Source organism: Emericellopsis atlantica, assembly GCF_019669845.1.
Source record: "Emericellopsis atlantica unplaced genomic scaffold F5Z01scaffold_1, whole genome shotgun sequence".
NCBI classification, from domain to species: domain Eukaryota; kingdom Fungi; phylum Ascomycota; class Sordariomycetes; order Hypocreales; family Bionectriaceae; genus Emericellopsis; species Emericellopsis atlantica.
Genome location: NW_025764703.1, coordinates 277,008 through 300,448, shown reverse-complemented (window position 1 = coordinate 300,448; position 23,441 = coordinate 277,008). Strand labels below are relative to the sequence as shown.

The following is a 23,441-nucleotide window of genomic DNA, read 5'->3' as shown; positions in this document are numbered from 1 at the left end:
GTTAAACATTGCAATGCAAATGCTAATCCAAAAAAAACGCCTTTCTTGTCCTGGTATCATGTTGGTTCCCAATGACCAGCTTGTTGGCAATAATCCCAAACGCCAAACACCACCGAATGCACACCTGATGACTCCAGAAGTAGGGGTGGAAGCAATGCTCGCCGGACCCCGTCACTCCGTGACGATGCTCGTCTTTTGAGGCCCTCTTGCCTTGGCCGCATCTTCGCTGCGAATCTTGTATATAAAGTCCACAATCACATCATTCTCTTGTACGCCCATCCCGTTGAAGTGCTTCCTGACGGTCCGCGTCAGGTTCTCCCGAGTTTGTCGCTGGTTTTTGCGCATTGTTGGCGAGTATTTTCCGATTCCAATGGGCGAGGAAAGCACCGTCCGGTGGAAGGACGACGTATAGGACGATGGAGTTTGGAGGGCGTGCTGTCGAGCGTAGGTGTGGAGCGTTTCGCGAGAGAGTGAGGCCCAGTTGATCTATGCGGTGGTTAGTGCTGGCGACACATCTTATCCATGGCTCTATTGCGTTCTGCGCCGAGAATAAGTGCGGTAGGGGAGAGAGCATACACTGGGTGCCGTCGCCTCGGTGGTCTGGGCCATGGGCGCACTCGTCGCCGACGCGTTGGTGACCTCGCGCAGCTGCGAGCCACCTTGCTGGCTTGTGATACGACGCATCTTAGCCGACGTAGCATTTCCATTCTTTCCATTCCCTGTTGGAGTATCGGCCTTGCCGTCGTCGGCGTCTTTGCGTGCAGATTTGGCGGGTGGCATTCTGACGGACGAGGGGGAGGAGGCTGGGGCAAGCGAGTCGAGAGAGGCGGCTCAGGGAGGATCTGGTGACAGAATCTTGAGCAGTCGGTTATCAGAAGTTGACAAGCGCGGAAGAAGAGCCAAGATGAAGGTCATTGATGGTAGGCAATGGTGGTGACGAGGGTGGATTGTCGGTGTCGAAGGGGGGAGAGCAGAGGGGGCAGAACTGAACTTTTGGCGGTCGGCGGGAAAATGGGCTTTTGGCGACGGCAGGCACAAAGTCCACGCGCATTCCGCCTGTGAGAGCACGGGTTCGGGCGAAAAGTGCACGCGACGTCACTGCCAGTGAGCAAAAGAGTGGGGTCTGCTTCTCCCGCCGTTCTTAGACTCAGGGTCCAAATTCCAATTTCAGCAGTCTCACGGAGTATTTATATCTTGCTAGGAAAGTCTTTCTAGGCGAATGTGATACTACAGTATGCTGATATTTTTGTTTCGTTCCACAATGCAAGACTCTCATGGACTTGTCCCGGCGTGCGGCACAATAGTAGAGTCGAATTGACCCTTCCTCTATGCGCGCGCGTCTCGTTCGGCGTCTATAATAAGCCCCCGTCTTTTTCTGGCATATGCCTACCCTAAAGTATCACACTTTAGCTTCTTCCTCCGCCTAGAGCGTCAGCTACTCGGTGGCCATAAGCAACTATTCACGAAGGACTAGGGAGTTTTCGGATTCGATATGACTTCAAAGCTCTTCTAGTCAAAGTTTGTGCCATACAGTATGTGAACCTCTGGGTCAAAGACTAAGATTGTCTAGGTTTTCTGATCAAGGCGCAGCAACAGACACCAACGTGCTTGTACACCACGAATGGTGAGTGAGATGAACTTGCAAGTGTGACTCACTCTGTTTTCAATCGAGTGAGCCCTGTATCCTTGCTATGACTTGATAGGGTCGATTACTCACTGCAGCACAGATAATCGTGTCTGTGGCTGGCTTCGCTCTCCGAACCTGACAACGGCACAGAATCCACTTGCTTGTGGTACAATACCACGTGTTATGGACATGTACCAAGGATCACGAGGCCACCTTGACCAGTTTCTTATTTCCCGCCAGAGACCACGTACTACGTACGCTGAATTCATGGCGTAGTTGGGCACCCACACGACCGCTGACTCGGGATCGCTGATTGCGCCTGTCATTGAGACCCCCACGCTGCTGATCTGGCAAGCTACTTGGCGATTTTCCCGGTGGAGATGACGAGCATTGGAAGATCGACCGCATTTTATTTGTACGATCTATCAATTTCATGTGTTTTCGAACCTTATCTGCTCGGGCAAGCAATTGGTGCCACACTCCAACACGATGGGCGCGTCAAGTCCGAGGACCTGTGAGTCTGTGACGAGGTTACGATGTGACAGCGTTGGCGCACTGTACGCGCCCCCCTTTTGGGTCCTGAGTACGGATAGCTGGACTGTCCCTATGCATCGACGTGCAGTGAATTTTAAGACATTGTGGCTCGCTAGAATTGCCTGCCAGAGACATGTCACACAATGGCCCGATCAATGGGGAGAGAGGTACGGTTGTCAGATCGTCGAGCGCACGGAGGCTACAATGTCCGCCGCCGCTTTGCAGATCCAACATCTGCAGGTGTTTATTATGCAGAGGAGCATTGGTCGATATGGAGAATGCAAAGGTATTCGCATGATGCCAATTCTATAGTGAGTGTCAGTAGTCTTAGCAGACAAACATTGACCGTAGAGGTCGATGCCTTTTAGGCCCAGCCTTCGGAACCTGGGATTTATTGGGTCCCGATGAGCGGCAAGCCCAACCATTCTGTCTGAAAATGAAGGTCAGCTGCAGCCTGCAGGCTGTGTGTGCGGACGTGCGCTGATAAATTTCCACAGGGTCCCTTCTGCAGCGTTAATCTTGCAGCTACAAGGACGTGTGCTCTGCATGTTGTCGCACTGGGATCATCTTAGACAGGTGTTTCTGAGGTCGTCCACCACAGCGACAAGCGCATTATTATTATATGTAGAATCATATTCAGGGTGAACACAGGCCAGCGGAATGGGAAGATTGTGCATTTGGCAGTCTATGGTCGTTTATGGCCTGGACCCAGGGGTTTCCAGGATCAAAGTATGCTTTGGGTTAAGGGCCCTCTTGCATAGCTACTACGTACAGCAGATGGTCCGTGAGCCCGCAACCTGTGCATCAGTTGAAGATATTTGTAAAACTGTGTCACCTGTTTGATCGTCAGTACAGCCACTCATGTCCAGGTCACGCTCTCTGGAATCCGGGGCAATTTGGACGTGGTGTTGCTTCTTAGCGGATGACCCCCACCGAGGACTGGCGTGGGAATGTGGATCATCCCACTTCCCCAGACGAGCGGCCAGTGGCACGACTCACGAGGCGGATGTCGCAGAGGCCAGAAACACCCAGAGAACTCGCCTCACGTATGAATGGATCGACTGAAAGCCACGGGAGCTTTGTGGGATGAGTTGAGGTCCGGACTTATCAAGTATCCTTGGGCACCACCAGATCATAGATCACGATGACAATTTCAGCCTCACAACAGGCCTGTGCACACTTGCACAGTAACCCCCGATCCCCACTACGGCACCGGCCGTGTGCCGTAGAGGCGCGCTCCGACGAGTGCCTTTTGGCACTGTGGCAACCCGAGTCTGTGAACGACATGGACTGGAGTTGCGACTGATCAGTGACGCTGTGCGGGAATGGAAGACGATGGGAAAGCCAAGCTGCCTGTAAGGCTCTGAAGATGGAAGAGCTGTAGTAGGGTGAGGCGCCGTTGATCCGTGAATGCTTGCGTGAGAGATTCCAATCCGTACTGCATTATCTTACTTTTTGACAAATCGGGCCATCGGCAGAAAGCATGAGGAGGCGTCCAGTCTCAGCTGCGAATGTTTTTGGCTCCAGGCTGCCCCCAGGCCCCTAGCTCCAGTCCCTTCGAGGCAATCTATACTCCGAAATACCGGACGCCTTGCGCAGCTTTGTAGGAATGCCCTCGAAGGAGAATAGTCGATGAATAGGCTGTATACCCGAAACCAAGTGATTTTGACGGGATCTGCCTTTCTGGATTCCCGTTCACAGACATGACTGGACCCCCAGGTGAGATGCGACCACCCTGGGGGGTTCAGTCGTCGGGGGGGGCGCGACAGCGGGGCACGGCGCTAGAGGACAGCTAATCACAGTAAGAATACAGTGCGGACAGAGTCGACCCACTTATCACAGCTCATCTTGCCAATAGCAGGGCGCGACGAGCTGCCCCCAAGTCGCAGCCCTCCTGCACCTCCAGGGCTGCACCTTCCACCCTCCAAGCCAGGTCAAATCATCCGGGCGCGCGCAACGCATGACCACTGCCACCACCCTCGACCCAGCTGCTCGCGACCTCTGTTCTTATTTCCATTCCGTCTTCTGGCAGTATGCCATCAAAGGTGTCTTCAAACCGGACCGAATCATCGTTGATAGAGATCGTTCACTCGCCACGGTACCAAGAAACAACCGCGCGCTGTAGACGGCTACCTACTCCAACTTCGCCACGGCAAGCACTTGCCCCATCTCCTACAACCGGCTACTTCTGAACGCCCCGATCCCACGCGAGGAGTCCAGCAGACAGCTTTCTGCAACGCCTACGCCGTGATGGTACATGGTCGCACAACCATCTGACGTGGACGAGCCGAACGGTGTTCGACGGTTGCGCCGCGACTCGGATCGCAGACCTGCGCCATAAACCGCGCGATCGACCGACGCAGTTATTGCCAGCCGACGACAACCTTTGCTCCCCGTACCCACCACCCTCGGATCACAAGGAGGTGTACGAGTCACAGCATAGCTTCGTGGCATGGCCTTGCGGAATTTCAAGGCAAGCGGAACTATAGAACAAGGCTCGAAGCTATAGGGCGCAAGCCCAACCCACAGCATCATGAACCACGAATCTGAACTTGCTGTTGTCGGCAGCCAGTCGCCAGAAGGCGATCTGGACGACGGTCAAGATGACAAGGGCGCGCAGAACAGAGGCTCTTCCAATTCGGATGGCGGGCCGGCGCGCAAGCGCCGCCGCAGTCGCAAAGGACTCAGCAAACGGTTTGAATGCCCGACGGAGGGCTGCGGGAAAAGTTATTCAAGAGCAGAGCACCTGTGAGTACCACGGACTACCGCCTGAGCATCTCGCTAACTGCTTAGCTACCGCCATCAGCTCAATCACAGCTCCAAAACAGTCTTCCGCTGCAGCTTCCCAGACTGCACTCGTACTTTCGTCCGAGGAGACTTGTTGAAGAGGCACATGGACCGCCACACAGCCAAGGGCTCACAACTCAGTCGCCGCGACTCTGTGCTTAGCCACGTATCTCAGTCAGGCAATGCCTTGGGCTCTGCATCCCCCGAGACTGCAAGGCCTGCAACAGACTACCAGCAGCAGCGTGCGCACAGCGGCTATCAGCACGATGGGTCGTACTCCCCGATCACTCCCGCACAACCAGGGCCATACACCAATGGAGGGCATGTGAACGGGCACCACAACCTTGGCAGCTACCACTACCCCATATCCCATGAGCAACCGCACTCCCCTGTGGCTCCAGCGAACCCTACCGCGGATCGGCCCTATGGTGTTTCATCACCGGTGCCGAATCAGCAGCAGCGTTTCACCGGATCCGCGCCCGTTGGCGGCAACTATGTGCCTCAACACAACATGATGTCCTTTGACCTCGGACCCTCACAGTACGGGAATGGTAGCGGTCAGCAGGTCTCGCAAGGGGACGTGTCGCAGTCATATGCGGCCGGCATCAAAGGCGAATACACCGAAAGTCAACAAGCCGAGATGATGATGCTAGGTCAAATGGGCATGCCTGGCACTGTCCCGGTGTTTGGAAGCGACATACTGAACAAGTCGCCCTATGCTGGGTTGCCCGAGGATTTCTTGTCATATCTTTTCAACACATCTTCACCTGGTGAACGATCACCGGTGTCAAAGGATATGATGCAGGCCCCGTATTCAAGCTATGGTGACTTGAACAACGCGCAATACTCCATCCCCTACGTTGGCCAAGACCCAGGATCAATGGGCTACTTTCCATCGGCTCCTCAGCAAGTCATGGCTGTCAACAATTTGCTCGAGCAAAATGTCCCAGAGGCCGACATTTCCGAGGAAAAGTGCCAAGAGCTGTTTGATCTCATTCGAGATCGCTTTCATGAAAAAGACGAGGCGCCCATCGACCGCCGCCGCGATAGCATTCTGGACGGCGACCGTTCTGTCGAAAACCACATGCTGAGCAAGAGGATGATGCAGGCCTACATTGGCTCCTACTGGTATCACTTTAGTGAACAGCTGCCCATCCTCCACAAGCCAACTTTCTCGCCGAACAGCACACCGAACCTCCTCCTCCTGTCCATGATGACAATAGGCGCCGCCTTGCTTGATAGAACACACGGGACGAAGGTTGTCAAAGCAGGAGCTAAGCTCTCCAACTTTCTGGCCTGGCACTTGCGATGGGAAATCTTTCAAGACGTCGGCGCCCGGCCCCCTGCGAAGCTATGGATCTTCCAGGCTCTGATCTTGCTGGAGTTGTATGAGAAGATGTATTCGACACGAGAACTTCACGAGCGGGCCCATATCCACCACGCGACGACGATTCAGCTCATGCGTCGCGGTCGGGCGTTGATTGGCAAATCGTCGGTGGAATCGCCGCCCCATGCTATGAGCAGCGTCAACGGGTCGCGTCACTCGTCAACGTCTGGCGTTGCGCAGACAGCAGAGGAGTGGTGGAATCAGTGGATCACCAATGAAGCTACAAGGAGGGCTGCATTTGCCGCCTTTGTGGTCGACTCTCTGCACGCCACCATGTTCGGGCATTCCGGTGTTATGGTAGCTCATGAGATGAGGCTGCCGTTGCCATGCGACGAGTCCTTGTGGCAGGCCACAAGCAGTGCTGAGGTTGGGCGGCTAGAGTCGAACCTGTTCTCGCGCGGGATCAAGCCTGTTTCCTTCCTCGAGGGTCTGAAGCGAACCCTGAGCGGCCAGGATGTGCAGACCAACTCATTTGGGCGGACTGTGCTGATGACGGGGCTGCTGAGTGTGTCATGGCACATGCACCAACGTGATCTACAAGTCAATGTGTTGGGAGGCGGCGTAGGGTCCTCGCTGGGTGGTCGCGACAAGTGGCGGGCTACCTTGACTCGAGCCTACGACATTTGGAAAGCCGACTTTGACAAATCGTTGCCGCGGAGCGATGCTGATCCCTACCACCACAACGCGGCTAAGCGGAATGAGTTCAACATTGTGTTTGAGAGTCGGACTGTGCTACATCATCTGGCGCACATGGCCATGCACGCCGATATCGTGGACGTACAGATGTTCGCGCGAGCCAAGCGACTTCTCGGGCGAGCGATCGGCCCTCAGGAATTCAAAAGCGCAGAGCGCAGGATCAAGGACGCGTGGGCGCCGTCTGCGCGCGCTCGCGATGCCACGTATTATGCGCTCAAGTTTCTGTGCTCGGTGTTGATCCCCGACGCGCAAGGACCGTCGCTGGGTGGCGCCTATCACCACGAGGAGCCATACCGCGCGCGAGATGATGTGCTGCTGAATCGGCCATGGGTCATGTACTTTGCCATGCTTGTCGTGTGGTGCTACGGCTATGCCTTGGAAGGGCCAAGCTCACACGTGGCCTATCCCTCGTCCCATCGTGAGAAGATGCAGCAGATGAGAGACTACTTGACTCGGTTTGGAAGCATATCCAACCCGCATGACCTCCAGCAGGCCAAGGGGCTGAACTGCAACACGGCGTTGCTTCTGGTTCTGAAGGATACGTTTGAGGAGACGAGGTGGGAGTTGCTGCACGAGGGATCGAATCTGCTCAACAACTGCATCACCTTGAATAGCGGTGCCATGGTGTCCTGAGCGCGGGATGCTCTTGTGGGAATCATACATGTTTGCGGGCTTGTTTTGTTGCTCAGCGGGACCGTGCGATGATTGCGACGTCGAGATGGAGACATCATGTTGGAAGGAATAAGGATACCCCGTGCCCTGGCACTAGTTATATAGAATAAGCGATTTCTTACTTGGCAGTGTAAATACAAGATCTGATACCCTTACTACTTACTTATACGAGGACTTTTATCGAGCGACTCGTCAGAATGTCACGTCTCTCTCGAACTGACGATATCCGGAATGCCAGTTGTAGAGGGGGGTTTGTTGTGCCCCGCTTTTCCACTCAGCAGTCACAGTGAGTGGTGACCCCTCTGTCCGAGTGTCCGTCACCGGTGGCTCATAAGTCCGAGCAGTTCATCTTGAACCACCAAGGATTAATTCACTGCATGAACTTTTGAACTACTGTTTCCTCCATTTATTCCCCTTCGCCAGCAAGAAGTCGAGGATCTTGTGACTGAGAAGCCCAGCTGCGATCATGGTCACCTCAGCCAGCCACATCACGGATCTACCGGCCGAGGTCCTCCACAATGTATTCGCTTGGCTTGACCCTGCCAGCGTGCTGACGTCGGCACGGGTCTCTCGCCTGTTCCGCGACTTGATTGTTGGCAATGGGACTCTTTGGCGCGATGTGTATCTGCTCAAAATGGTACGCTCTGCGATGAACACACGGGGAATAGACGACGACGACGATGATGTGCTCTGCTGACTGTCCAAAATAGGATACCCCGGCACCAGTGGAGGGTATCGAATGGGAACAGGAAACGTTGGATCTGATTAAACTAGACACCATCTTCCACTCCACGACCACCCAAGACGTGGATCTGTCCCAGCTGGAGTTTGTGGCCAACACCTGTATTCGCATCCTGTCCCGGGCCTCGCACACCAACTCCCTGGAGAACCTCTACTCGGGCTCCCCATCTGCCAACGTGGCCTATCTGCAGTCTCTATTTGGTGATGGAATCACCGGCATGGCCTTTCTTCAGCAAAGTGGGCTGTTTGAGCACATTCGATCAGGGAAAACGTGGTATGGGCGTGGTGTCAATACACCCGGCGAAATTAGACGAAAGAGACAGCTGAGCGCCAAGCTCCACGTACTTTATGGGCAGCCCATCCTGAATTATGGACGGACACGCAGCTGCAAAACTCATCCGTACGCCGTGAGCCGGGTTTACGATATCCGGGGGTTCACGGAGGAGAACCGATGGGGTCCCTGGAACAATGACGGGACAGTGGACTGGGAGAAGGTGGAGGCCATCAACATTGTGCTTGGCAAGAACGTCAAGGGCCGATGGCCGGGGGGCAAGATCTTTGACGAGGTGTGGGATTGTCCGTTTGGCGGTGCGTACAGGGGGGCATTTGTGCCCAAGACCGAACCAGACGACGACGAGCTGGATGACTTGGACAAGCGCGATCCGTACGGCGTGTCAGGGTCATGGTACCGAGTGAGTTTCTCCCTGCGCGTGGAGACGATAAAAAGGGCATGCTGCTGACGACGATACTATCAGATTGTGTGTTTCTTGGATTACAGCGATTTTTTCCACTTCAACTTCACAACACGAAACGTCCCCGACAGCGTCGCCATGCCTCCATTACACGCTGGCGAAGCGACGCGCTTGATCATCATGGAGGTCAAAGTGGTGCGGATCGAACCACCAGGCCCGGATGACCACCCCTCCTGGCCAGTGGTTCACTACGAAGGCGAGTCACGCTCACTGGACGACATCTTTGATGACAATGCCAACTCTGATCTCCGAGGTAAGTCTGCTGTTCGACCCCCCTCCCACCAGATGGAAGAAGTGTGTAGCTGAAGGACCGAGCTGAACTGAGTCTTGTGAACAAAGGTACTGTCCGGATGACAAAGGGGCTTGACGTACGTTGGACGAGCGTCTCCGTGTTTGACGGCCAGGAGCGCTGGGCGAGCGAGGGCGTGCAAGTGGGTGGACCAAAGTCGGCGCGGGGCGTGCTGGGGACGTGGTTCGATCGGGACCACGATCCTCATGGCCCTGCTGGGCCGACGGCCTTTTGGAAGGCGCGCGATCAGGAGGATCCGAGACGGGCGCTGAGAGAGGGCGTGCGGATTGTGAGAGGGGATCCCAGCTGGGTTGGCCATCTACTCGGAGACGACGAGGACGAGGGCGAGGAGGTCGGGGTGGAGGGGATGATGGTGTTTGAGGATGATATCGAGGAGGATTTAGGGAGCATGGAGGAGGGTGAGATGGATGGGCTGCTGGAGGATCAGGAACGCGAAGTGGCAGATTTGGCTGGTGGACCAGGGAACGGGCCCTCCTCGAGCTGAGTGAGGCGCACTTTCAAAATCACATGTGTACTCTCTTGTTATTTACGTTGGTGCTTGTAAATCTATAGCTTGGCCTTGGCATAGTCTGCGTCGGTGTTGACCTTGCCATGCTCACACACGGCCATCAACGCACCGTCCCTGACGCGCCTCATCTCGCCCTTGAGGGTCGCCAGCTTCTTGCCCACCTGCATGATGGAGACCTCGACGGCGACAACCTCGCCCTGCGCGACGGGGCGAAAGTACGTCGTGTTCAGGGTCCGCGTGACGCCCAGGTACTTCCAGAAACCAGGTTTATCGTTGACAAAGCAAAGCGCGAGTGTCGTCAGAAAGTCAAAGAGCGTCGCCATGGCGCCGCCGTGGAGCATGTGATGGCGATTGCAGTGCTGCGACTGCGGCGTGAAGTGCAGTGTGAGGGAGTTGGTCTCTGGTGACAGCGAGTGCACGGTGACATACGGCACCAGATCCGCCATCCAGTTCTACCGCCATCATGCGCATTAGTTGGTGGCTTGCGGGGAGGAGAGAGACAGGGTCGGAAGAGACGTACACCTGATCGGAAACACCCATCGTGCTTGTTGATGGTGGGCTCGAGCCATGCGCGGATCTTCTGCTCAGGCGTGCCCTCTAACAAGAGACGCATCTCTGCAGCAGCCGCCTCCGCTTGCTGCTTGTCGCTGGTCATTGTCTCAGATGCAAGTTGAAGTGGTGATTGTTGATTGGGTAGAGGGAGACCGTCTTCAATGTTATAAATGAGTGAGTGAATGCGTTTGAGCGCGCAAATTGTCAGTGTTGTTACTGAGAGGATGTGATCAGCACAACGAAAGAAGTTCACATCGTTGTGAGTTAGAGCACTGCGTTCGGCAGCATGAGTCGGGGGTTGGTCGTCATGTTGGTGGTGAAGACGCCAAGTGCCGAGGCAGATGGGAAAAGTGGACCGCTATCGGTTGCGACTTCCTTCCCCAGATTCTCCCGTCACTTCCTCCAGAGTCCGAATTCGCGCCTTGATCGTCTTGCATTCATTTCTACGACGCCATCCTCATCCTCGCCCATGTCAACACAGCATATGACAGGGCGATAACACGAGACAGCCCGACAATATGGAGTTTGTCACCGCCCTGCGCGGCACCTTTGACGACCAAAAACCCTCCCTCTTCGAACTTCTCTCCGAGCAACAACTCGCGTCCCTCCTCCCACCCACGCTCCGCTACCTGCTCACCGTCGCGACGCATCGTCATCCGCGCTACCTCCTCCGAATCCTCAACTCGTTCGACGAACTTTACGCCTTCTGCTTCCTCCTCATCGAGCGTCATTACTTGCGCACGCGAGGCGGCTCGTTCACCGAGAACTTCTATGGGCTGAAACGAGATAAGGCATTGCGAGGCGAGATTCCCCGTGCTAGCGCCACGGCACCCCATGTTGCGCGGGAGACATTAGGGTTAAGCAACAAGGATGTGTGGAAGAACCTCGCGGTGCTCGTCGCTGTCCCGTACCTCAAGAGGAAGCTGGACGACGGATACGAGGTCAATGCGCCCCGGGCGTTGCTGGGTGCAGCCTACACTCGCATGCCAGACAATCCGACGCTCAAGCAAAGATTCCTGCACTACTATCGCTGGTTCTTGCGGAATGTGTATCCAAGTGTGAACGCGGGGTACTGCTTTGCCATGCTGGCATTCAACCTGAGCTACTTGTTCGATGGGAGTCGGTACCACAGCCCACTCATGTGGCTGATCGGGACGAGGGTGCGGCGGATGAACGGTGCAGATTATCAAGCCATCGATGCGCTCAACACGACGCAAGCTGGCAAGCTCAAGCGCGGCCACGCGCCAGGGTGGACGAGCTTGCTTAGCCCGAGGGAGCTTGGGCCGAGGATCCTGGGCGGATTGTCAGTTGCTCTGCCCATGAGCATCTTTGCGCTCAAGTTTCTGGAATGGTGGTATCAGAGTGATTTTGCAAAGCAGCTCACGCGGAAAGCTGCAGAGAACATTGAGCTCCCGCCACCAGTTCTCACGTCCTTGAAGAACAAGCTGAACAAGAAGGTGGAGAAGAGGGAGGACGAGAATGGGGAGTTGATTGCCGAGAACGCACCCATCGCGACTCCTTCGATGCTGCCGATATACACCGTCGTGCCACCGGACGATTCGTCTCTGTGTCCGATATGCCAAGAAGACATCGTGACACCGACAGCCTGTCAGACAGGTGTTGTGTACTGCTACACATGCATCCATCGCTGGCTTGAGGGGATGCACCCGATGCAGGAGGGATTCATGGAGAACAGAGATGGAAAGTGGGAGAGCGGACAAGGCCGATGCGCTGTCACGGGAAGACGAGTGCTGGGCGGGACAGAAGGCCTTCGAAGAATCATGGTCTGAGGAATATTGAGGTCACATCCCGTCGACACTTGGGGCTATTGGCTCACCACAATGTATGAACAGTATTGCATTTGTGGCTTTAGCATGGCGTTACGCGGCAGTCCACGCGACTGTGGAAGGGGTTGAAAATTCTAGAGACGACCATCTATTCATGGGAACCCAATACTGCTCTATTCTGCCTGGCATTGGAATGGGATGGTGTCTCACCCTGCTGGTGATGTGAGGCTGGTGTGTCTCACATGTCCCCTTGAACCCCCGTTTTTGCAGATTCAACAGGTGGCTGATGTGGCTTGGACCATCTTCTGGAATGCGATAGCTTCTATTTCTCGCCTCTGGGCACTCAATACCGCGTGGACGGTGGGTAGACCCGTGGTTGGGGCGCGTTCTTGGACATGGACCGTAAGGCTGGCGAAGAATTCCTGCACCGGACTGGTCGTGGAAGACGAGGATAAAAGGCAACGACGTCTTCTAGTTGACAGTCATTTGGAAATCATCAGCATCAGCATCTTCAGCTTCTTCACAAGGCACAAAGAACAAGAAGATCTATCATCACAATGGCTTACACACTTGCGACATCCTATGTGGGCGAGTCCCTTCTCTCGGGGTTCAACTGGTTCAACGGCACTGATCCATCCAATGGTTACGTTGCGTACGTCCTCCCTCCCAATTTCCCTCTCTCCCCCCCCTTCACCATCCCTCCTCTCTACCATTCAATGGTTTTTGCTGCACAGCTTACTGACATGAAGGTGCAGTTACCAATCTCGCGCAGACGCAGAGGCACAATCCATTGTTTCATTGGACACAGACACCAACGTCGTCCGTCTTGGCGTCGACAGCACAAACGTTTTTGGCGAGGATGAGGGTCGGCCAAGCATCCGCCTCGAAAGCAAGGAAGCCTTCAACCATGGACTCTACATCGCCGACTTTGAGCACATGCCCCCTTCCCAGTGTGGACTCTGGCCGGCATTCTGGACTTATGGAGAGAACTGGCCGGCAGGTGGCGAGCTCGACATCATCGAAGGCGTCAACACGGCGCACAACAACATCATCTCAGCACACACCGGCCCCGGCTGCGTCCTTGATCCCGCCGGGCCTAGCACCACACCTGCCTTCTCTGGCGAACAACGAAATGATGATTGCTTCGTCGGCGACCAGAACATTGGGTGCGGCTTCAACCCTCCCGACAGCGATCTGCACACCTATGGCGACAGCTTCAACGCGGTAGGCGGCGGTGTCTACGCCATGCAGTGGGACGACGAGGTCATCCGCGTGTGGCACTTTGCCCGCGACGAGGTCCCCGCCGATATCGACGCCGGCAACCCAGACCCTTCCTCCTGGGTGCTGCCCCAAGCTGTCTTTGGCGGCTCGCGCTGCGACGTCGACGGCCACTTCACCGACATGAGCATCGTCATCAACATCAACTTCTGCGGCGACTACGGTGACGCCACCTGGGACGCCACCTGCAGTGACCACGCGCCCACCTGCTCCTCGTACGTGGCCAACAACCCCCAGGCCTTTGCCAACGCCTACTGGGACGTCAAGTACATCAAGGCCTACACCTGGGACGAGACCGCTGCCACCCCGGAGCCCACGACCACCACGACCATGACCAGCTTCTCGACCGCCTATGTCACCGTCGGGGGTGAATCATCGACGCCCCTCCCGGCCCAGGCAACCTTTAGCGCCACCACACCCGTCGCCGCTGTCGCCAACCCTGCCGAGGTGGACAATTACGCCTCCCTGGGTTGCTTCGACTCCACATCTTCCTTTTCCACCTTCACAGTCGCCGAGGAGTCGGATGACATGACCATTGAGCACTGCGTGGGCAAGTGCGGCAGCGCCAAGTACGCTGGTCTCTCCTCAGGCCGCACGTGTCACTGCGCCGCGTCTCTCGATGCCGAGACCCGCGCCGCCTCGGACCCTTCGCTCTGCGGGACGCCATGCGCCGGCAACGCCACGCAAATTTGCGGCGGCGAGACCCTGTTCAGCATCTACGGCCAGATCGCGCAAGAGGTCATCCCGCAGCCCCCTGCCATGGGCGGACGGGTAGCGGACGCCTTGTACACGTCTACAGTCACCGTGTGCGCAGCGAGCCTTGCGGCGCAGAAGACGGCCACGCCTGCGGCGGCGGACGAGAGTATGCTGTTGCCGCCGCCCATGATCACCGGTGCCGCGCTGCCCACGGGCAACGGGACGATTCCGTTTGTCGCGGGAAGCGTGGAGAAGAAGGGACCTGGGAGCATGATGGTCTGGGGTGTCGTGGCCATGGGAATAATGATGGTGCTCTGAGGGCACGACGCCTTTGGCTGTGAAGATTGATACAAGCGATTTGGTTTGTTTGGGATACCCACACATGCATGCATAGATAGATGGCGTTTTTGTTTTTTTCTGTCATAGACATGGAGAGTTAATGACATTGAGTGTTCAATGACTTTGGTTTTCATTAGTGAACAACAGAGATGCATATAGGATAAATTGTGATTGCATTCTTTTGAGTTTCGTACCTAGTATGACACTAGGTCAAGATATTCCATCTCACACCTCTTCTCTTTCACAGCTGCCAATAGCTGCCGACAACTCGCAGTCAAGTTCCTTGCTCCATCTGTCAGAGGCCTATTCATTTGGTTCACAGTTCCTTCTGGGCCTGGGGACTGGGAGCTGGCTTCTGGGACTTGCTCTTCTCCTCAACCGACTGCGTTGCTCGTCAGTGCATGTCAATTCCAGACATGGAGGATAACTCACCTGCTCAATCATCCTGCGGCCCATTGTGATCGTCTCGTTCATGCCACGCTGGCGCTGCCAGAAGCTGGAACCATTAGTATTCGCAGTAGCAAAGACAGGCAAATGCAGAACATACGCTTCCTCGGGTGACCCGTGGCCATGTATCGACTGTTTCCGCGCCTCCTCCTCCAAGGCCTCGCGGGTAGTCTCCTCACCACCTTGAAGTCCGGGAACAGCGTCCTTTCCCTCGACAGTCTGCCCCAGCGTCTCCTCGAGCATACGCTTCTTCATCATGTAGCGCTCCTTGCGCTCCTGCTGCACGCCGGGCGACTCGAGCTTGGACATGACATGGCGCACGACCAGCTGGACGACAAAATAAAAGTGCTCCGCGAACATGATGCTGCCCAGGGCGCCGGCAAGGGTGATGTGCGAGGTGGTGCCGCGCGCGCCATCCTGGGAGCCGCTGCAGAGGAAGACAATGGCGGACGAGGTGACGCTGCCGAGCCAGCTGAGGAAGCCCAAGGCTGTCATCCAGGGGCCAATAGAGTCGGCGCGCCAGGGGATGGGTCGTCGGCTGCTGATGGCGATCTTGACGGCGTCGGAGCGCAGCTCGAACCAGTTGTTGATGAGGAAACAGGTGGAGGCAAGGGGCCAGGCGACGGAGAAGAGCGCCAGGTAGCCATACTGGATGACCATCTCGCGGTAGTCGCCGCTGACATCGTACGTTTCGAGCTCACATTCGTGGCGTACCCGCTGCAAGAACTCCGCCTCCTCGGGGTGATCCTGCACCTTGGGCTTGTCCTTTTGCTGAAACTCCTTTGCCTTGTCGGCGGCCTGGCGCTTGACGTAGGGCACCACGACCTCGGTGGCAAAGTTGACAATCTGCGCGGTGACGGTGAAGTAGAACATCTGACTGCTGATGCGGGCGGGGTTGATCTCAAATGTCTTTGTCGGCAGGGGCTTTTCGGAGAACGTCAGGGTCTCCGCGGTAGCCTGCCAGAAGTTGAGGAAGGGTACGAGGATGTGGCCAAAGGGGATGTACACAAAAGTGGTGAAGAGGAGGGCCATGTAGGAGGTCATGAAGTTGAGGACAAACTGCTTCTGGACGAGAGCCGCGTTGTAGGCTGTCAAGTCAGCGAAAAGATCACTAATATGTGTAAAGAAATCGTAGAGCTTACCGTCTACGTTCTCATAGTTCTCCCACGTCGTGAGAGTCTCAGCCGCCTTCATCAATACCCCGGAAAAGAGCGGCGTCATGGTGCACAGAATGGCAGTGGGTAGGAAGGGCAGAAACTGCTTGCCGGGACCGGTGTACACCTCGTTGATGAAGACCTCGAGAGAGTTGCAGGTCACGACCAGACCACCGAGGACAGTGACGCAGGCCAGTGCAAAAGGGACTTGAAGCAGCTGCGTCTTGAGCCTCTTCATGGGGTCGTAGACCTTGACCTTTTCGCCCGTCACAGCGTCCTCCTTCTCATACTCCCACTCGAACTCCGGTCGAGGACGCTGAATGTTGGAAACGCCGCGGACGCCCCAGGAGATGGCAAGATCTAGCTCCTTCTTCTTCCAGTACTCGAAGAAGACGACGGACCAGAGGCAGCTCAGGAGCGCATATACCTTGGAAAACTGACCAAAGAACAGCCAGGCGGTGAGGCCCACCGCGGAGGGGAAGATGAGGAAGCGGAAGTATGACTGCGTAAAGGCAAAGTAAAAGGCCACATCCTCGCCAAACTTGTTGCGAATCTCGTCTAGGTCGCTTTGGTCCAGGAGATACTTGCGACTCCATTTCTGTATCCAGGCCTTGTTGAAGGCGTGGTTGTGCAGGGGAAAGATGCTCTCCACGTACTTCCAGCTGCCATTGCCCGGCGTGATGCCTGCACCGCCGTCGTCCGTAGGCTTAGTGAGGATTAGGTAGACGAGGCGCGAACGCTCCGCCTCGGTGACGGGCTCGTCCTCGAGCGCCTGCGAGATGTCCTTGTTGGGGCTGTTTGAGCGCACGCCTTGGAGCCAATCCTGCAGACGGGCACGGTAGACGTGTTTCGCTAGGTAGTCTGGTGATGCAATCTTGACAAAAACGAGGAGATCTGAGCCATCACCGTGGCGGACCTCTGTGGCGAGGCCAACCTTTGTGAGAGCGGTGATGAGCTGGATGAAGGCGGCCTCGGCAGCCTCGCGCTCCGCGGCTGGGATCTTGTGGTGGACGACATAGTCTACTCTGTGGACGGGGTTCTCATCGTCAGCGTGTCAATTCTTTTGGGCTCGCAGCAGCAATGGTAGGCTGGCATGATGAAGACACACCCGTAGTTGGATTCGACCCCGCCATCGTCGCGTTTGCCATACAGGCCCTTGAGAGTGGACATTTTTTACTTCCCTTTATTATCTGGGCCTAGGGGACGATTGAGAATGAGACAAGACAATTGAAGGGGAGCCAGTGCTTAGGAAGAGGGCATGGGAAGTCTGCGAACTGGAACGAGGTCGAGGAAAAGCTTGCTTGCCTGCCAACCTGCTTGCACGCTTGCTTGCTTGACGAAGGGCATCACCACAAAAGACGTCACCACCACCCGCACATGCCAGCGCCAGCTGAAGCTCCAGCACGTCGCCGCAGCTTGTAGCTATAGCTGTAGCTGCTAGCGCTGAGTTAGTGCGTGCAGGCAATCATCCGCAATTTATTAGCAGACAAGATCGGACTTCCCCATTGCACTTGGCAAACTGGCAATTTTTGACAGCAGGGTGACAGAGCTAAAGTCGTTCATGGTGCCATCCCATCATTTAAGCACATCTCATACTTTGTATCTACTTCTTATTACAAATCCGAGGGCCGAAGGTGCCTGGCTCACATTTGCATAGACCCACTGTCAAAGCGCCGGCAGATTTAGGGGTCAGCGAAGCGGGATGATGTCAGTGGCCCTGCTCCCAAGTTTGCCTTACCCTGGAGCTACCATGCTCTCCAAGAGGCCAGCAATAAGTCCATGTGTGATGTATGATGCATACATATTTATTGACATTCTTCTTCCCTTTATTGCCTCACGTCCGTGTTTCATCTTCAGTGAATCATCGGTTATGAAGTCGGGATTCTAAAAAAGGTGTCTTCCGCACCGAATGTGATGCGTCTGGTTGTTCTGCATTGGGTAATGGCATACCCCTTGGACTAAATTTGCAAAGTACATCGTCTGAATAAGTCAAAGCAACCACGTAACTTAATTCTCTGTATCACTGTGCACCTCTTGGAGGTTGACCCAGCCGCCTGTCCCTCTGACAAACCTCACCAGATACGGCGCTGCGTCCTCCGGCTCATGCGAATAGCTTTCCGCCACCCTCTTCGGATATGTCACGCGCAGTTGCACATTCGTGGGCGCCATAGCCCATATCCTGGCCTGTCGCGGATCCTCCATCTCGAGACGTTCCTCGTTATTGACCCATGCTCGCTTGTAATCCATCCATATCTCTAGCTCCTTCAGATTCTCCATCGCAGCCAGCAGTGGCAGACTTGCCTTCCACTCGGCGAGCTGGGAGTCGAACGATTGCCTGATATCCCAGAGCACAATGATCCGCCGGATGAGATGTATCATGGGGAATTGCATCTTGAGGAATTGGGAAAGATGCTGGGGCTTGGTGAAGCTCCATCGTACATGCTCCATGACACTCGGCAGTACTTCGCCGTACATGCTCTTACAGACGAGCAGCATGGCCATGAAATCGGAACGTTCCTTGGGAGGATCTGGATTGCTGTGTTTGGCAAACAAGCAGTCGTACGCTTCCTTGCAGCAGTAGCACGTCTCATCCCAGGTGGGGTCCGTCCCGTCGACAAAGGTTGGGCCATGACGCTCACAATGCTTGGCACGCTTGTCACATAGTGCAGAAAGACGGTTGGGCGAGGATATATCTGGATGGGCGTAATCGGTTGTGCAGCGTCTGCGGCGGATGTGGCCCACCTGCGTGTCTGGAGGCAAGGACGAAGGAGAGGAGCAGGCTCCTCTGATGGAGGGAGAGCGCGATGAGTCGGCCATGCTGTGAGCCGGTGAGACGTAGGGAGGACTGTCAGGGTGTTGTGCAAAGTAGTCGTCCGCGTCGTGATCAGACTCGTTCTCGATGCTGTCGTCGATGTTCATCAGACTCCCATCAGCGTGGCTGCCACTGTTATAATCCCTGTCGTTCTCTTCCGGCGTGTCTGCGTCTATATCCGCGTTCCCCGGCTTCTCAGAGCTGTGTAACTCTAGGTGAAATCCAAACCTCTGATTCTCGCTATTCCGATTCTCGGATACCGTGGACGTGCTGACTACCGGCGGCAGGTGTAGTCCCTGCATCACCGGTTCGTCGTCCCACACTGTTTCCGCGAAGATGTGCTGCTCCAAACCATTGAGCGCCCAGAGATGACCGTAGATGACGTGCCGGACTCCAAGAGGAAGCTTTGCGAGGAATAGCGACTGATTCTGAGGCGACGCATTGGAGAGGTTGATGGGCTGCGTCGCTGGCCTGGCGGGATCCCAGACAGTGTGCCGCTTCTCGTCTTCCCAAGACTCTATTAGGTGAGACATTGTATAGAATTGGGTGAATCTTAGGGTGGGAAGGACTCGAGTGAGTGATAGCGACAGATTCACGCGCTTCGCATTGTGAGGTTGATGTCTGAGGCGTCAAGGTAAGTTGAATCGTGTGTCTTTTTTCTGTACATGACTGTGTTTATCTTCTCCTCGCCGAACTCCATTTATTAGTAGCATCTTCAACTTCCTGTCTCCAGTCGTTTTGGAGATCAGGTTGCCGTAAAAACATTGACATGCGTCGGGGATGGAGTCGGAGGTTTCTGGAAGGAAGAAGCCTGCAAGTCGGTGCGACGCTGGGTCGACTTGAGCTCAACCACAAATCACCTACCCTGCACCTGCAACAACACCGTCGGATGATGTCAGTGGGTCTTCATGCCTGATCGTCTCATCAGCTTCGTCTCACTCACCACCCACCCCTCGCTCGACATGAGCCATCATCGCCAGTGACACTCGACCTCAGCAGACACCATACCATCGACACAATGGGTCTTCTCCAATGGCTCGGTTTGCGCAGGCGCAACCAATGGCAGCCACTCACCCTTCTCGACTCCCTCCTTCTCTCGCCATTGACCTACCTCACAAGTCTGTTCTACCACGTCGTGCTCCTCCTACGAGGTCACCCCTTTCATCCCGCCCACCCCAAGATCCGTGTCGTCGCCATCTCCGACACCCATGACCAAATCGTTCACATTCCCCAGGGCGACATCTTGGTGCACGCGGGCGACCTGACGAACGAGGGCACCGTGAGGGATATCCAGAAGCAAATCGACTGGCTCAAGCGCCAACCACACGCCGTCAAGATTGTCATCGCGGGCAACCACGACTCATGGTTTGACCCCAAGTCGAGGCGGGACGAGGATGTCAAGTCCGGGGCCCAGGTCGATCTGGACGGCGTGGTGTACCTCGAGAGCCAGATGACGGTGCAGGAAATCAGGGGTCGAAAGGTTCATATCTTTGGGGTCCCGGATATCCCCAACATTGGACCTCCTGAATTCGCGTAAGTACACACGCTGTTGGTGTCATCTTCCAAACAAGCATGATCTGACCCACGATCCCAGCTTCCAATACCAGCCAGACGAGCACCCGTGGCTCAGCAAGATCCCTCCCGAGACAGATATCCTCATCACCCACTCTCCGCCCAAACACCACCACGACCTCGCCCTCGGCGATCCGCATCTCCTGCGTGAACTGTACCGCGTCCGTCCTAGACTGCACATCTTTGGCCACGTCCACTTTGGTTATGGCTCGTCACCGGCGTACTACGACGATCTGCAGACGGCCTACGAGAGACTCATGGCGCGGCCTAAGCGGGGCTGGCTGAGGGAGTGTTTCCCTTGCGCGTTGTGGTGGGATGTTGCGACGGTCTTGTACCTCGGCCTCGAGAGCGTGGCGTGGAAGTGGCTCATGGGCGGACCGGGCAGCAACAGGGGCGGGCTGATGGTGAATGCGGCGCAGATGCATGGGAACACGGGCAAGGTACGAAGTCGGGCCGTCGTGGTCGACATCTAGTCTGCAGTTATAAGATTGGCATATACAGCCATTGCTGCATACTGGTCGATTCGTGGTATCAAGTGTGAATGGTCCTCTAAGTAAATATGCCCTTTGGTGGTCTGCCACTGTCTAGCCCCCATCCATTTATCCCAATCCAAAGACTCCCTTCGCTTTCTAAAGTATCCCAAAACCAATAGTATTTTCTCAATCGAACTCAATCAGACACGCCAATCGCCGCCACGAGCACATCGAGCGCCGCGCCCTGCGACATGCCCGTCGCCTTGATGAACGGCCCCGTCCACGCAACGCCCAGCATGTTCTGCTTATTGCGATTGTCCGCCCATATGACGTCTGCGTTCTTGACAATGAACTCCTTGAACTCGTCGTCGGGCGCCATGTCGTGCAGATAGCGCAGGTTGCGCACAAAGATGCCCTTGAACGACTGCCCGTCACGCCCGCAGTTGCCGCTGCGCTTCTCGCACTTGTCCGTCTCGACGAGGACGCCTTCGTCGTTGGCGAGGGCTTTGATGGCCGCTTTGGCGATGGTGTGCGCCTTGCGGAGGAGATCCTTGTTCCCCGTCGCGCGGTACAGCTCTGTCAGGCCGCCGAGGATGACGCCCTGGTTATACGACCAAGTTTGCATGCCATTGTTCTTGCACTTGCCGTCGAGCCCGTCGTTGATGAGATTGTCCTTGTTGATCATGCCGCTGTCCCGGAACCAGGCCCACTGATCCCTTGCGATGGTGAGGTAATAGTCGCGGTTGGGCATGCGGTTGGCCAGCGATGCGGCCACAGAGAGGTAGAGCTCGTTGGAAATGGCGTTGACGTACTTGCGGTCCTTGTTCCAGTAGATGCCGCCATTGCAAGGCCCTCCGAGACCCGTCTGCATGTCCTCGAAGATGGTGACGGCGGAGTCCAGGTACTCCTGATCACCTGTTGCGTCCCATGTCCTGATCATCGCGAGAGCCCACCATCCCTCGTCATCGTAGAACTCGTTGATAAAGTCGTCAAAGCCACGCTTCCCAAGAAAATGCCTCTTCGTCTTGCATTTGACGTCGTCGTCGATGCAGTATGCCGATGTGACCATGCCTGTGACGGAGAGTTGCTTGACTGTGAGGACATTTTCGCTCTGGGCTTGTATAAAGGTGTTGCGCATGTAGCCGCCGACATTCAGGTCATTGGCCTCGTCGAGACGGAGTGTCGCAAAGTCGGCGAGTGTGGTGAGCATGTTGGCCGAATTCCACCATGCGTCGTCCCAGATGCCCGTGCGTACATTGTACCATTCGTCGTTGAGTGTTTGAATGGCGCTCATGGCGTTGTCCACGTACTCCTGTGTGCCTGCGCCGGCTGCCGAGGCAGCCAAAAGGGGCATTGCCGCCCAATAGTAAGAAGTGTGCATGTTTAATTCTCAGATTCTGTTTCAGTAACGATAGCGCTGACAAGCATGTCTGTAGTAACGAGTGTCGGTTGAGCCCGTGGGCAAGTAGTAGAAGAGACAAACAAAACGAGCGACTGTACTTCTATGGTCAACAGTTGAGGCAACGGCGAGGATACTAGGTATATATCCAGGCGCTTCATCATCGCAGTGAAACGACCGACAAAGACGCCAGGCGCCGGGCCGGTCCCAGCGAGCCTCCTTGCTCATCTTGCGAGCCATGTCCCACGTCGGAGGTTGAGGTAGCGTAGTGGTTGGAGTGGCTCAGCCTGCATGTCGGCCAGAGAGCCAAGCATCGTCCAAGACGTGGCCAAGGGGAGAGGTTGCGCCCAGAGTGGCTGCCACGTCCGTGTGCGGCGCCAGCGCGGCGGTAAGGGGCGCGACCTGAGGTGGTTGCGCGCTTGTCGATAGGGCAGACAAGGCGTTTCAGGATGGGGCTGGGCTTTCAATGCTGCCGCCGGCACCTGTTGGCGGTCTTGGCTGGGTAATTAGTGCATCTTGGCGGGAGATCATAAATGGTTACACAGAAGTCTGCGTCGAAGAAAAAGAGAAGACGGTAGCCACCGCGATGTGGACAGCATCGTTGTTTCGGTGAGCGGGCGAGTTCATGCGTTGTGTGGGAAAGGAACAGTCGGAACTCGGAAGGGCTGCTGAATTTGAAAGGCTAACAGGTGAACAAAAATGCATACCCTGTACACGGCATGTCTGGTCGATTTTCCACGGAGCTCGAGCATACCAGGTATCTTTTTCTCATCGAGGATGAAATCCCGGACTGGCAAGGTTCATGACTGTTTAGAAAGTCTCTTGGCCCGGCAATTACGATCTTCCAGGCCTGTTCGCCACCCTCACGGACACACAGCCCTTGGGCTGATTTCCAGCATTCTTATTCTATACTACCTT

General features: G+C 55.7%; 10 protein-coding genes across 10 annotated transcripts; 5 read left to right on the top strand and 5 right to left on the bottom strand.

Annotated features, from left to right (window-relative positions):
- Positions 1-171: 171 nt before the first annotated feature.
- F5Z01DRAFT_631954 (uncharacterized protein) lies at positions 172-780 on the bottom strand (the record flags this gene model as incomplete). The annotated part of the gene is made up of 2 exons (XM_046261824.1): positions 172-486; positions 577-780. The coding sequence occupies 2 exons, from the start codon at positions 778-780 to the stop codon at positions 172-174; spliced, it is 519 nt and encodes a 172-aa protein (XP_046122783.1).
- A 3,710-nt stretch (positions 781-4,490) lies between these two features.
- On the top strand, positions 4,491-7,899 carry F5Z01DRAFT_5669 (fungal-specific transcription factor domain-containing protein). The gene is made up of 2 exons (XM_046260701.1): positions 4,491-4,909; positions 4,955-7,899. Exons 1-2 carry the CDS (start codon positions 4,695-4,697, stop codon positions 7,662-7,664), a joined length of 2,925 nt encoding a protein of 974 aa, XP_046122782.1. The 5' UTR covers positions 4,491-4,694; the 3' UTR covers positions 7,665-7,899.
- Position 7,900: 1 nt separating this feature from the next.
- On the top strand, positions 7,901-10,021 carry F5Z01DRAFT_5691 (uncharacterized protein). The gene is made up of 4 exons (XM_046260707.1): positions 7,901-8,340; positions 8,414-9,136; positions 9,200-9,449; positions 9,512-10,021. The coding sequence occupies exons 1-4, from the start codon at positions 8,170-8,172 to the stop codon at positions 9,988-9,990; spliced, it is 1,623 nt and encodes a 540-aa protein (XP_046122781.1). The 5' UTR covers positions 7,901-8,169; the 3' UTR covers positions 9,991-10,021.
- Positions 10,022-10,052: 31 nt separating this feature from the next.
- Positions 10,053-10,669, bottom strand: F5Z01DRAFT_669595 (HotDog domain-containing protein; the record flags this gene model as incomplete). Its single annotated transcript, XM_046264437.1, has 2 exons — positions 10,053-10,466; positions 10,535-10,669. 2 exons carry the CDS (start codon positions 10,667-10,669, stop codon positions 10,053-10,055), a joined length of 549 nt encoding a protein of 182 aa, XP_046122780.1.
- Positions 10,670-10,886: 217 nt separating this feature from the next.
- Positions 10,887-12,633, top strand: F5Z01DRAFT_5640 (Pex12 amino terminal region-domain-containing protein). The gene has a single exon (XM_046260699.1). The coding sequence runs from the start codon at positions 11,085-11,087 to the stop codon at positions 12,354-12,356; it is 1,272 nt and encodes a 423-aa protein (XP_046122779.1). The 5' UTR covers positions 10,887-11,084; the 3' UTR covers positions 12,357-12,633.
- A 277-nt stretch (positions 12,634-12,910) lies between these two features.
- Positions 12,911-13,913, top strand: F5Z01DRAFT_614476 (family 16 glycoside hydrolase; the record flags this gene model as incomplete). Its single annotated transcript, XM_046260818.1, has 2 exons — positions 12,911-13,005; positions 13,109-13,913. Coding segments are annotated over 2 exons (900 nt in total), but the record flags the coding sequence as incomplete, so codon positions are not given.
- Positions 13,914-14,813: 900 nt separating this feature from the next.
- F5Z01DRAFT_5595 (calcium-activated chloride channel-domain-containing protein) lies at positions 14,814-17,653 on the bottom strand. Its single transcript, XM_046260690.1, has 4 exons — positions 17,376-17,653; positions 16,256-17,292; positions 15,099-16,201; positions 14,814-15,048 (listed from the first exon to the last, which is right to left on the bottom strand). The coding sequence occupies exons 1-4, from the start codon at positions 17,435-17,437 to the stop codon at positions 14,983-14,985; spliced, it is 2,268 nt and encodes a 755-aa protein (XP_046122777.1). The 5' UTR covers positions 17,438-17,653; the 3' UTR covers positions 14,814-14,982.
- Positions 17,654-18,158: 505 nt separating this feature from the next.
- F5Z01DRAFT_641555 (uncharacterized protein) lies at positions 18,159-19,869 on the bottom strand. Its single transcript, XM_046262586.1, has one exon. It carries the CDS (start codon positions 19,610-19,612, stop codon positions 18,275-18,277), a length of 1,338 nt encoding a protein of 445 aa, XP_046122776.1. The 5' UTR covers positions 19,613-19,869; the 3' UTR covers positions 18,159-18,274.
- Positions 19,870-20,097: 228 nt separating this feature from the next.
- Positions 20,098-21,124, top strand: F5Z01DRAFT_631946 (Metallo-dependent phosphatase-like protein; the record flags this gene model as incomplete). The annotated part of the gene is made up of 2 exons (XM_046261823.1): positions 20,098-20,612; positions 20,674-21,124. 2 exons carry the CDS (start codon positions 20,098-20,100, stop codon positions 21,122-21,124), a joined length of 966 nt encoding a protein of 321 aa, XP_046122775.1.
- A 96-nt stretch (positions 21,125-21,220) lies between these two features.
- On the bottom strand, positions 21,221-22,898 carry F5Z01DRAFT_5432 (glycosyl hydrolase family 76-domain-containing protein). Its single transcript, XM_046260544.1, has 2 exons — positions 22,625-22,898; positions 21,221-22,554 (listed from the first exon to the last, which is right to left on the bottom strand). Exon 2 carries the CDS (start codon positions 22,503-22,505, stop codon positions 21,321-21,323), a length of 1,185 nt encoding a protein of 394 aa, XP_046122774.1. The 5' UTR covers positions 22,506-22,554; positions 22,625-22,898; the 3' UTR covers positions 21,221-21,320.
- Between the last annotated feature and the right edge of the window lie 543 nt (positions 22,899-23,441).